Genomic DNA, 14,480 nt, shown 5'->3' with positions numbered 1-14,480 from the left:
CACTACTGGGCATATACCCAGAGAACACCATAATTCAAAAAGACACATGCACCCAAATATTCATTGCAGCTCTATTTACATAGCCAGGTCGCGGAAGCAACCTAAATGCCCACTGACAGATGAATGGATGAAGAAGATGTGGTACATATATACAATGGAATATTACTCAGCCATAAAAAGGAATGAAATTGGGTCATCTGTAGAGACGTGGATGGATCTAGAGACTGTCATACAGAGTGAAGTAAGTCAGAAAGAAAAAAACGAATATCGTATATTAATGCCTATATGTGCAACCTAGAAAAATGGTACAGATGAACTGGTCTGCAGGGCAGAAATAGAGACACAGATGTAGAGAACGTATGGACACCAAGGGGAGAAAGTGGTGGGGGGTGGGGGTGTGATGAATTGGGAGATTGGGATTAACATGTATACACTGATGTGTATAAAATGAATGACTAATAAGAACCTGCTGTATAAAAAAATAAATGAAACTCAAAAATAAAAAAGAAAAGAATAAAATCTTATCATTTGTAACAATGTGGGTGGACTTTGAGGGTATTATGTTAAGTGAAATAAGCCAGACAGAGAAAGAAAAATACTGTATGATATAACTTATATGTGGAATCTAAAAACTAAAACAAACTGATGAATACAGCAAAAATGAAACAGACCTACAGATATAGAGAACAAACTAGTGGTTACCAGTGGGGAGAGGGAAGTGCGGAGGGCACGAAAGCGTTTAGGGGATTAAAAGTAAAAACTATTATGTATAAAATAAATAAGCTACAAGGATATACTGTACAACACAGGGAATGTAACCAATATTTTGTAACTACAAATGCAGTATAACCTTTAAAATTGTGAACCACTATGTTGTATAACTATAACTTATATAATATTGTACTTATACTATATCTCAATTAAAAAAATAATGTTTAAGCACATGTTGAAATAGACATCAGATGTGAGGAAATATAAATATCTTAATAAGTGCATGTTATCCAGATCATAGGATGAGGTACAAACTTTTGCTCCTCATTTTGCTTATATTTACTTGACTCTAGCTCCATAGTGAGTATGACTTTTTCTGTACTAAACCACTGATCAGTTTGAATAAATAAAAATTTTATATCATACAGAAACATGAAGAATTTAAAACCAACAAGAGGAAGTAGAAGAATATCATAAAATATAAATACATCAGAAATGTAATAAAAAGTCAATAATATGCAAAATATAATTAATCTATATATATTTAAAATATTACATTTTACTAGAAATCAAAAAAATGAGTTTAATTAATTAGATGCTATGCTTATAATTAATACAAGGCTATATAATTTGTTTTTTATAGTATCCCATGCTGGAATCTTTTTTCAAAGAGTTACTTTTTCACATAGTTAGCAGGGATATATACTGTTATAGCATAGCCACAGGCAATTTGGCAACATGTATCAAGAGCTTTAAAATGACACAGAAAAATACTGCTTTAGGAATTTATACACAATTAGTTTACATATGTAAAAGACATTTTAATTTATACATAAACTTGGTAACAAGATAGATGTGGCAATTTAGATTCTTCCCTTTCTCTTTATCTGAATTTCTTATACAGGAATATATATTACATTTTAATTAATATTTTACTTCTAAATGCTATAAGTAACATTTGTGAAAAATACTTACTTGTAGGCTTCTATGGTTATTTCATCATCACGAATATCATTTTCCATGTCTATTTTACTTTGTTTAGCTTTGAATTTGACTTTTTCAAGATTTTCTACAGCTTCTTCATGTTCTCCATGAACCTGTTTGTATAGTTCCATTACCTAGAAATAAAAATATGTGTGCTAATATATGCACTTAATGGCTAATTAAAATAATCAGACAAGAGAAAGATCAGAGAAGGGAGTTAAAGTAGTTGTTTTTTTTTTGTTTTGTTTTGTTCTGTTCTTTTGCGGTACGCGGGCTTCGCACCGCTGTGGCCTCTCCCGTGGTGGAGAACAGGCTCCAGATGCGCAGGCTCAGCGGCCATGTCCCACGGGCCCAGCTGCTCCGCGGCATGTGGTACCCTCCCGAATCGGGGCACGAACCCGTGTCCCCTGCGTCGGCAGGCGGACTCCCAACCACTGCGCCACCAGGGAAGCCCCTAAAGTAGTTTTGCTTTAGATGATAAACGTTCTTTATATCAATTTTCTTTCCATATTTAGTCTATTGTTTAGCACAGTAGTTTCAGGTTTCTTTTACCCTGAGAGGCATCAATACTAGAGATGTAGAAAAGTTACTGAAGAAAATGACTTTAATATCCCAGTTAACACGACCAAAATAAAATCATTATTTTTTTACCTACAAAAACTATGACTTTTTATTGTTCAAATATTGTAGAAAAATCAGAAAACACAGATGAAAAAAGAAAATTTTATAAATTACCTATAATCTTCTCACTCATGAATAACCATTACTATCTTAATGCAAGGGCCCAAAATATTCCATTTTTATTGTTTTCATTAATTATTAGATATCATAAACATACTCCCTTCTCTCTCCCGGCCTCTCTTCTCTATCAGACTAAAGGGAAAGGGTGGTTGTAGTGGTCATGGTTGGAAGGAACTCCAGTTCAGGATGTCCTGTTGGAAAGTTGGAGGGAGAGGAGTAGAACAAGGTACTAAGGAGGGAGCAGTCCTTTACCCAGGGGCTGAGTGGTGGATCTATATGAGGCAGTAGCCTCCCGAAAACAGCAGTAATTTTCATTAATTTTTATTTCATTTTATTAATTTTATTGTGATAAGAACATTTAACATGATTATCTATCTTTTAACAAAATTTTAAGTGTACAACACAGTAAACTGTAGGCACTATGCTGTACAGCAGATCTCTAGAACTTATTCATCTCACATAACTAAATCTTTATATCCATTGAAAAACAACTCTCCATTTCCCCTCCCCAAGCCCCTACCAACCACCATTCTACTCTGTGCTTCTATGAGCGTGACTATTATAGATACCTCATGTAAGTGGAATCATGCAGTATTTATCTGTGACCTGCTTATTTACTTAGCACAATAATGTTCTCCAGGTTCCTCCATGTTGTCACATATGGAAGGCTTCCTTCTTTTTAAAGGCTGAATTATATTCCATTGTATACATATACCACATACATTTTAGAATTAGCTTGTCAAGGTCCACAAAGAGACCTGTTGAGATTTTGTGACTGTATTTAATTTACAGATCAATTTGGAGCGAATGCTACAAAATTTAGCCTTCTAATACATTAACATATTTATCTATGTAGCACTTTTAAATTTCTCTCAGTAATAGTCATAGTTTTCTGAATAGGGGCTTTGCATATCATTTGTTACATTTATTCCTAGATATGTTTTATTTTATGCTCTAACAAATGCTATTTTAAAATAAATTTTATTTTCAGATTTGTTGCTGGTATATAGTAATGTATGGATTTTAAAATTTTACCTTTGTATGCAACTGTAATTCATCTGTGGACTTGTCTAGATTTTATGTGTACATAATTACATAGTCTGTGCAGCAAAGGAAACCATCAACAAAACAAAAAGACAACCTACCAAATAGAAGATATTTGCAAATCATATAACCAATAAGGGGTTAATATCCAAAATATATAAAGAACTCATACAACTCAACAACAACAAAAAACCAAACAACTCAATTTTAAAATGGGCAAAGGGGATAAACAACAAGGTCCTACTGTATAGCACAGGGAACTATATTCAATATCCTGTGATAAGCCATAATGGAAAAGAATATAAAAAAGAATGTATATGTATGTATAACTTAATCACTTTGCCATACACCAGAAATTAACACAACACTGTAAATCAACTATACTTCAATTTTTAAAAATGGGCAAAGGGGCTGAACAGACCTTTTTTTTGGGGGGGGGTCCTGCCATCCTGTTTCTTTTTTTAAAATTTTTATTGGGGTATAATTAATTTACAATGTTGTGTTAGTTTCAGGTGTACAGCAATAGACTTTTTTCCAAAGAAGACATACAGATGGCCAACAGGCACATACTTGAAAAGGCATTCAACATCACTAGTTATTATGGAAATGAAAATAAAAACCACAATGAGATTTTACCACATGCCAATTAGAATGGTTATTATCAAAAAAGGAAGAAATAACAAGTGTTGAGAGGATGTGGAGAAACGGGAACCCTTGCGAACTGTTAGTGGGAATGCAGCCACTATGGAAAACAGTATGCAGATTCCTCAGAAAAATTAAGAACAGAACTAACATATGATCCAGCTATTCTGCTTCTGGGTATTAATCCAAAGAATATGAATACACTAATTTGAAAATTTATATGCACCCCAATGTTCACTGCATCACTATTTACAATAGCCAAGATATGGAACAACCTAAGTGCCCATCAAGGGATGAATGGATGAAGAGATAAAGAGATGTGGTATATATACACACACACACACACACACATGTATATATATCTATAAAACGGATACTACTCAACCATAAAAAAAGAAAGAAATCTTGCCATTTGTGACAACATGGACGGTCCTTGAGGGTATCATGCTAAGTGAAATAAGTCAGATGAAGAAAGACAAATATCGTGTGATTTAACTCATATGTGGAACGTAAAAAACAAATAAAAAACTCCAAAATAAGTGAACAAACCAAACCAAACCAAAGAAACATGTAGATACAGAAAACAGAGTAGTGGTTACCAGAAGGGAAGGGGAGGGAGAAGTGGGTAAAGGGGGTCAACTGTATGGTGATGGATGGTTATCGTGTATACAGAAGAAGATATATCATGTTATAAACTTATATAAATATATAACATTTAAGAGAAGGCACAAGTAAATATCAGGAATGAAAAAGGAAAGCACTACATATTCTATAGACTATAGAAAAGATAAAAGGATACTAAGAAAGTCTTCCAACAAAATTTGAAATTGTGATGAAATGGACATATTCTTAGAAAACTACAACTAACCAAAATGGACACAGGAAGAAACAGAATAACTGAACAATCTTATTGAGGAAATTGAATTTGTAATTAAAAACCTTTCCAAAACAAACAAGAAACAAAACTGGAAAACTTTAGCTAGATGGCTTCAATAGTAAATGCTAATTAATAATGTTAGTCTTTCGCACTCTTCTAGATAATAGGAAAAGAAGAAATACTCCCAAGTTACCTTTAAAAATCTAGCAAACCCTTAAAACCCAAACCTGACAAGGACATTATTAAATAATTATATGACCTTCTTATTCATGAATTTAGATTTAAAACCCTAAACAAATAATTAGCAAATCAAGTCTAGCACCATGTAACATCTTACTTAATAGAAAAAAATTTATTAATTCTTCCCCTTTGAAACTGGGAATGTGACAATGATGCCAAATATTACTCCCTCTAGTCAGCATTGTAGTGGAGATCTCAGCCAGCAAAGGTCCTAGCCTTACTAGAGGCAATATAATACAGCAAAATGTATACAGATTTGGAAGGGGAGGACATAAAACTGTCCCTACGTGCCCATTAATTTCTAGAATAGCACAGATATTAGTAACCTCTACAAAATTTTCCTTTAGGCACAGGAACGTAGGGGTAGAGACTTTGGCAGGGAGCCAGGATTATACCAAGATGATGGGATAAGCAAACAAAGGCTCAGGAAACATAATAGAATTTCTACTATCAAAGGAAGAAAAGCAATAAATAATGTCCTGTGTCCAATTTGTCCCGTAGGTATTGCTGGGGTGGTGGTCTCAGTGTTGGGGGCATTGGTGATGTCATATGAGGCAAATTCATCTCCAAGGAAAGCCCTTGGACGGGCTCAGTGTGGGACTGGTACAACCTTCGCACATGGATACTCTCCTAGGTTGATGTTAATAATATTTTTGTGGCTCCACAGTGTTATGAGACTGAGCTGCTTGTAGAATTTGAAGGTCACGTTGAGCCTTTGAGCTTAGTTTGCAAGTAGCAATGTATTAAGGCTCAAGCACATTGGCTAGAGGTCTTGCATTATTTAAGCTGTTGGGTTGCTTCAGCAGGCCTTTAGCCAGGACCTCAGTCAAGACAGCAGAATAAAACAAAACAAAACAAAGCTATATTACAAACAAAACACTATCTTACACGTCTCCAACCCTCCAGCGATCATGAATTTGCTTTCCATCTTTATGGATTTACCTATTCTGGATATTTCAGCTAAATGAAATCATATAATATGTGATCTTTTGTACCTGGCTTCTTTTAGCATAATGCTTCAAGGTTTACCCATGTTGTGACATACATCAGTACTTCATTTCTTTTTATGGCTGAATAATATTCCATCGTGTGGATGTATTACATTTTGTTTAGTCATTCATCAGTTGAAGGGCACTGGACAGTTTCACCTTTGTCTGTTCTGAACAGTGCTGCTATGAACATTTACGTACAAGGGTTTTGTGTTTTGCTTTTTATTTATTTAGTTATTTATTTTTGTGGTACGTGGGCCCCTCACTGCTGTGGCCTTGCCCGCCGCGGAGCACAGGCTCCAGACGCGCAGGCTCAGCGGCCATGGCTCACAGGCCCAGCCGCTCCACGGCACGTGGGATCCTCCCGGACCAGGGCACGAACCCACATCCCCTGCATCGGCAGGCGGACTCTCAACCACTGCGCCACCAGGGCAGCCCTTTTTGTTTGTTTTTTAACATCAGTTTTCAATTATTTGGGGGTATATACCTTGGAGTGGATTTGCTAAAGCATATGGTAATTCTGTTTTACTTTCTGAGGAAACACCAAACTGTTTTCCACAGTGGCTCTACCATTTTACATTCCCACCAGCAGAGTACAATGGTTCAAGTTTCTCCACATCCTCACCCAAACTGGTTATCTTACACTTTGTTTTTAACTTTATCCTAATGGGTATGAGTGGTATCTCATTGTGGGTTTGGTTTGCATTTTCCTAATGACTAATGATGTTAAGCATCCATCTTTTCATGTGTTTGCTGCCCATTTCTATGTCTTTTGGAGATATGTCTGCTCAAGTCTTTTGCCCATTTTTAAATGGGTTGTTTGTCTTTTCTGGTTGTTGAATTATAAAAGTTCTTTATATATCCTGCATACTACACCTTTTGTAATATATAATTTGCAACATTTTCTCTCATTCTGTAAGTTGTCTTTTTACTTTTATGGTAGTATACTGTAATGGACAAAAGGTTTTAATTTTGATGAAGTCCAATTTCTCTATTTTTTCTTATGTTGCTTATGCTTTTAGTGTCATATCTAAAAAAACCATTTCCAAATTCAAGGTGATGAAGATTTACCCCTAAGTTTTCTTTTAAGAGTTTTATAGTTTTAACTCTTACATGTAGAATTATGATCCATTTTTAATTAACGTGTGTATGTGCTGGGAAGTAGGGGTCTTAACTTTACTCTTTTGAATACATGTGGATATCCAATGTCCCAGCACCATTTGTTGAAGAGACTACTCTTTCCCCACAAATGGTCTTGGCACCCTTGTCAAAAGCAATTAACCATAGATAAATGGGTTTATTTCTGCAATCTCAATTCTACTCTCTACTTTTCTGTATTTATGCAAATGCCACTTTTTTTTTGCTTCCTACAGCTTTGTACTAAGTTTTAAAATCAGAAAGTGTGAATTCTCTAAGGTGTCCTTCATTTCCAAGACTGTTTTGGCTTTTTGGGATCCTGTGCAATTCCGTATCAATATTAGAACAGGCTTTTCAATTTCTGCAAAAAGATCTTGAGACTTTGTCAGATATTGCATTTAATCTGAAGATAGCTTTGGGTACCATTGACATATTAACAATATTAAGTCAAATCCGTGAACACGGATTATCTTTCTATTTATTTAGGTCTAATTTAATTTATTTCAGCAAAATATTATAGTTTTTAGTGAAAAAGTCTTGCACTTTATTAAATTTATTCCTACTTTATCATGTTTAATGGTATTAAGTAGAACTGTTTTCTTAATTTCATTTTTGGATTGTTCAAAACTAGTATATGAAAATACAACTGAGTTTTGTGTGTTGAGCTTGCATCCTCCAACTTTACTAAACTTGTTTATTAGCTCTAATAGTTTGTTTTGTGAATTCTTCATGATTTTCTATATGTAAGATCATGTCCTCTGCAAATAGAGATCATTTTACTTCTTCCTTTACAATCTGGATGCCTTTTATTTATTTTTCTTGCCTATCTGCTTTATTAAAAGTCCATTGATTTAAATGTTAATCTCATCCCAAAAACTGCTTCACAGAAACATCTATAATAACGTCTGATCAAATACCTGGGCATCCTGGCCCAGCCAAGTTGACTCAAAAAATTAATCATCGCAGTGACTCTGATAAGCTCTACGCAAAGGTTGCTATTTTCTTGATCTGCTAGAATGTGTTTTCATATTTTCCTCCCATTACCAAGCATGGTCTTCCAGCTGCTCAACAACCTTGCTACCCCTGACTCACAAATGCCTATGTCCACTATCGGGGAAAAACACACTAAAATAATAAAGGGATACCAATTCACACACCTATTGACAAACTTTAAAGTATGACAATAAAAATGTTGACAAAAATGTGAGGTGGATCAGTTAGGACTGGGTTTGGCTATAGCAGAAATAAGTCAAAGAAACAAGATTATAGTTTATTTTTCTCTCCCAGAAATAGATACAAGGTATCTTCTGCCTTTCTATTCAGCCATTCTGGATCTGGGTTCCATTCCCAAGGTTGCTTTGTGCTATAAAATCAAATCAGAGCTGCAGCTGTCATATCTGGGTTGCTGTAAGTTTAGGAGATGGCTAAGGGTGCTACTTCTGAGTGAGTCAGTCCATTTCAAGAAGCTTTCCTAAAAAAACCCCTATATAACTCCTACCTACATCTCATTAGAAATACCATGAGTAAAGGCAATTTGGGGGATGACTTTTAGCCTGACACATTGCCATCCAACTAAATAAGGGGGCTACTATTAAGAAAAAAAGATACTACTAGAATTCTTGTCCACAGTGGAGAAATGGGATGTCTCCAGCACTGCTACTACTTTAGGAATATAAGCTGTCAGAGACACTTTGGAGAGCAATGTGATTTTATCTAATGAAGTTGAAAATGTATATAACCCATGACTCAGTAGATACTCCACTAGATATACAGCCAAGAAAAATTCACATGTACATAGAGAGGAACATGATCATGGCTGCTCATGTCAGTTACATATTTTCATCAACAATGAAATTGATGACATTCTTTCTAAGTTTGATTTACGGATTCAAATAATACCATAATGTGTTAAATCTCCAAAATCGTATTAGTAGACTACTAAATATTATTAATATTCCTAAGTTTAAAAGTATGGGAAAAGTTTAAATGAATATCAATCAACTGTACTGTGTGTCACTTGATAATTCCTTTAGAAAATAAATAGCAGGTCAATTTTCAACGAGAATGAACCCTTGAAAGATATGTTAACTTCTTATAGTTGAAATTTTTATAACTAAGAAACAATCTGTAAAATGCAAATCCATTCATTTATTCCTTTACCTCAATTTTTTTCTGATAATGTTCCTTCAGAGCTACAAGCTCCTGGTCTCGCTTTGCAAGCAGTAGAGGGCGATATTTAATCACGTTGTCTATGTCTGCTTGAAGCTTTGCATTAGCTTCTTCTAATTTCTCCTTTTCCTCCTCCAAACGTTTTAGTCGATGAGTTTTATCTTCAAGGTGCCATCGTAGTTCTACAATATCTTTCAAATAGGCCTCGTGTTCTAGACATATGATGATAAAATAAAAAAGAAAATCAAATTTTAAAACAAAAGCTCCAGAAGGACATCTTTATTTGATAATAAATATGAAATATTTTAGTTTCAGAAATTACTTATCTGTGAATCTTACTAAATCTAAAATAAGTTACTTTTTTATTTTTATTTTTTGGCCATGCCGTGTGGCATGCAGGATCCTAGTTCCCTGACCAGGAATGGAACCTGTGCCCCCTGCAGTGGAAGCATGGAGTCTTAGTCACTAGACCGCCAGGTAAGTCCCTAAAATAAGTTATTTTAGTATTGCACTAAAAATATATTGCTTTCTTCACTCACCATCAAAGGGATTAAACTATATAAAAATCACCGAAAATTATAAAAATAATTCATATAAAATTAATATACAAAATAAAGTTTATCCACAAAAATAAAGATTATGTTGAAAACAGAATAATCTCACAACAGTAAAATTAAAACAAATTAAAACGGACAGATCTAGTGATAAACCTGAGTTGTGCAAGGCCTATAGGAAGAAAATGACAAAATGCTATCAAACAATAGAAAAGAGAATTTGAATAAATGGATAAAAATTTTGTTTTGTATAAAAATATTTGAAGTAATAAATATGGAAATTTCCCTCAAATAAAATAAATATAAATTATAAATTAAATTAAATGTCAATTAACAGACTAGGACAATTTTAGAGAAACTATATAAAATATTTCCTCCTTGTGCTGTTAAATTTCTAAGGTTAGCCTAACCTTGAACTCTTGGAATAAAATTACATTGGCTAGCTTGAGGCTCTTTTCATCTTTTTAAAAATAAACTTATTGGTGGGTTTTGCTGCTGTATTCATTGAAGATACTTTGCATATATACTCGTGATTTGGCCTTATAATTTTCCATATTTGTACTGTCCTCGTCTAATTTGCTTTATTATTTATGCTAGCTTCTTATATCAGTTGTAGTTTCTTTTATTTCTGTTCTCCGTGATCTTGTGGAAGTTTGAAATTGCATGTAAAGTTCTATTGCCCTAGTATGTATGTATATATGTACACATTTCGCAGGGAAGGATTTTTAGTTATTAAGTCAAAGGCGTATATGTATATTTTGGTTATCTATTTATTCATCAATCCATTTTTCCTGTGAATTTATCTAGTTCCTCAAAATTTCAATAATATTCTAAGAGATTTGTTCTGAATATCTTCCTTATTATTAATCACTGCTACATTTTTAGATACCATTTTAATTTCTAATTGGATTTATTCATATATTTTCTCTGTGTTCTTGATTAATTTTGCCACTGGTTTTCCATTTTTTTTTTTTATTATTCTTTTTTTATTTATCAACATGTAGTTCTGCATATCTTTGGAATTATATATATTTCATTATTTAACAATTTTGTAATTGGTTTTCTGTTTTTTTCCTTTGTATTTATTTTACTTTTATTTTTCTAAATTCTGAAGTCATATATTTCAATAACTATGAATCCATCTTCTTTTCTGATATTATAAAAGCTATTTATTTTCCTTTAAATAATAATTTAGCTTTTTTCACTCATGTGAAGATAATTTTAGTAAGATTTAATGATACAGTTCTAAATGTTTTCTAATTTCTTGAATTTGTGCAATATTTGACACCATCCCCTTTTACTTTGTTTATCCTAATTAGACAGTAACATTTGTTGTTTTTTTTGTGTGGTACGCGGGCCTCTCACTGTTGTGGCTTCTCCCGTTGCGGAGCACAGGCTCCGGACACGCAGGCTCAGTGGCCATAGCTCACGGGCCCAGCCACTCCGCGGCATGTGGGATCTTCCCGGACCAGGGCACGAACCCGTGTCCCCTGCATCGGCAGGCGGACTCTCAACCACTGCGCCACCAGGGAAGCCCAACAGTAGCATTTTTGTTTTAAAAAGTCAGTCACCATCTTGTTAAGTATTACCATCACTATCTCCATGCTGATCTTCTATTAGATATTCATCATACTTTCTCATCTTATACTCAATGCTTTTAAATATTTTATTCATCAAAAAATTTTTATTCATCTCATCTTATACTCAATGCTTTTAAATATTTTATTTATATTTTCCTTCTCCTTGTGTACCTGTGATGCATTCCATTCAAATTCTTCCAAGTTCACAGATATTACTTTTCTCTTCCTTAGTCTAACAAACCATTTAACCAACCACTGTGTTATTAATTTTGAATAATATATTTTAATTTCTAGGAAGTCTTTTTTATTTCCACTTTTGCTTTCTTTTAAAATTAGTCTCTTAGTCCTTGTTTTTACTTTCAAACTTCTCTTTTTATTTCTTGAAACATAGTAAACATACTCATTTTATAATCTCATGTTCAATATCTGAAAACTTTTTGAGTAAGATTCTGCTGTTTTTACCAGCTCACACTCATTGAATCTGCATCTTTGTGTTTTATGATATTTGATATTGAGCTATTTTTTATCTTGAAACCCTATCTGAGAAAGTTCCCTGATATCTAGATTGAATTTTCAATCTTCCAGAAAAAAATCTGTCTTTGCTCCTGAAGATGCCTAGCTTTACTACCAACCCACAGAACATTTAAATGACATTCTCCACTGTGTATTTTCAGATACACAGACAGCAGGAATTTCAGTCACAAATCCATTTGAATCAGTACTTTAAGAACTCTTGGAATACTGTTTGCTTTCCTCTGCTAAGTGAAACAAGCAACTTTCTTTACTATTCAATCTGAGCAATAGGTTTATTCATGATTCACACTTATTTATGCTGGGGATGGAAACCTTTGAATCCTCAGCTTCATGTAATGACTTCTTATTGGACTTGTCATTTGGGTGAGCCTTAGGCTTTCTCCCCAGTCTCCTATACCAAACAGATATATCAAAATGGGAAGCAAAGGATATTAGGGTTTCAGGGATTTCACCTAACACATTTACAGACACTGCACCTAACAAAAGCAGAATACACATTAATTTCAACCACACACAGAATATTCTCCAAGATAGATAAAATGCTAGGCAATTTTTATTCTAAATAATTTTAATGTGATTGAAATGTTTCTAAACACAAAAAATTAAATTAGAAATCGACAAAAAAAATTGGGGAAAAAAATTCGAAAAATCCCCAAATATTTGCAAATTAAATAGCAACTTCTAAATAAATAATAGGTCCAAAAAGAAATCACAAAAGAATTTTAAAAATATTTTTTACCTAATTCAAAATAAACTCACAGCATATGAACATTTATGAAATGCGACTAACACAGTTCTTTTTTTTTGTTTTTGTTTTGTTGTTGTTGTTTTTGCGGTACGCAGGCCTCTCACTGTTGTGGCCTCTCCCATTGCGGAGCACAGGCTCCAGACGCACAGGCTCAGCGGCCATGGCTCACAGGCCTAGCCGCTCCGCGGCATGTGGGATCCTCCCGGACCAGGGCACGAACCCGTGTCCCCTGCATCGGCAGGCGGACTCTCAACCACTGCACCACCAGGGAAGCCCTAACACAGTTCTTAAAAGTAAATTCAGTTCTTAAATACCTATTCTAGAAAAGAAGGTATCAAAAAAATAATCAACGCTTCTACTTCATGAAAAGAGAAATAGTAGGTTAAATTATTCCCGAAGCAAGCATGAGAAAGGGAATCAGAGAAGAAATCAATTATATCAAAGCTGAAAAACAATAGAGAAATCAAGAAAAGCAAAAATTGACTTTTTTAAAAGATCAACAAAATTGATGTAACTTTTGGTAGACCAAGAAAAATACAGAGAGAAAGTACAAATTACCAAAATCAAGAATGAAAGAAATGTTGTCTCTACTGCTATTATAGAAATTAAAATTATAAGAGAATTTTAGGAACAAGATTAGGCCAGCAAATAAGACAACTAAAACGAAATGGACAAATTCCTTAGAAGACACAAATTATCAAAACTGACTCAAGAAGACAGAGAAAAGAGACCCAAAACCATTAAATAAACTGATTTAGCTATTAAAAATATGTTGACAACTTTGGACTTGGATGCCATGAATAGAATACTCATTAACTGGGCCCTGGATAGAAAAAGAATGACTTCAAAGAAATAAAAAAGCCAAACTTGAAACTTATGAAGATTTAGATATCAAACTCAAGCTAAGAAATTAGTATGGTCTAATTTACTAGTCAAGAACCAATAAAACTTCTAGGATCCTAACAGAGGCAAAAAAGCAGTCAAAGGATTACTGACTTCCATAGAAAATATAATACAAACAGAGGAAAGTGAGTTCTCTATAAAATATGTAGAAACCACAGAAAAAACAACTCAGTATCAGGGAGAGTCATCAGAAGCAAGCTGTGACAGACCAAACTGTTGCTCACTACCTCCCCCTTGGATTAAAGGGAGTTTCTTGTCACACTCATTTGTGATTCAGACATGGTACTTATTTTGACTAAACGATGCGAATAACAGTGAGAGTATGCCAGTTTTGAGCTAACATCTTGAGGGGCATCCTATCTTTTTACTCACTATGTTGTACTCTCCTCACTTGCCACGTGAAAACCATGGCCCTCAGAGCTGCTAGCCAGTGAGGATGAGAGAAACATGAAGCTCACCTGAACCCAACACAGTCTTGAGTCAAGCCCATTAGATCTGCAGCCTGAAGAAATCCTCCCTAGCCAACACACAGACCCATGAGTAGAAAAAAAAAAAACATTATTGTTGTAAGCAACTGAGTTCCAAAGTGACTTGTTACAAATAATTGTTGTAGTAATAGCTGATTAA

The 14,480-nt window shown here is 34.2% G+C and overlaps 1 protein-coding gene across 1 annotated transcript in view; it reads right to left on the bottom strand.

Moving 5' to 3' along the window:
* Positions 1–14,480, bottom strand: part of CCDC178 (coiled-coil domain containing 178) — a gene marked incomplete at both ends in the record, with an annotated part of 351,176 nt that overhangs the window by 285,998 nt on the left and 50,698 nt on the right. The window contains 2 exon segments of the mRNA XM_082853050.1: positions 1,767–1,829; positions 9,526–9,746. Coding sequence (XP_082709176.1) covers positions 1,767–1,829; positions 9,526–9,746 — 284 coding nt within the window.

This window comes from Leucopleurus acutus (assembly GCF_964270905.1).
Source record: "Leucopleurus acutus genome assembly, chromosome: 13".
Taxonomy (NCBI): Eukaryota; Metazoa; Chordata; class Mammalia; order Artiodactyla; family Delphinidae; genus Leucopleurus; species Leucopleurus acutus.
The sequence above is the reverse complement of the archived record's forward strand: the minus strand, read 5'-3'. Positions and strand labels throughout refer to the sequence as shown.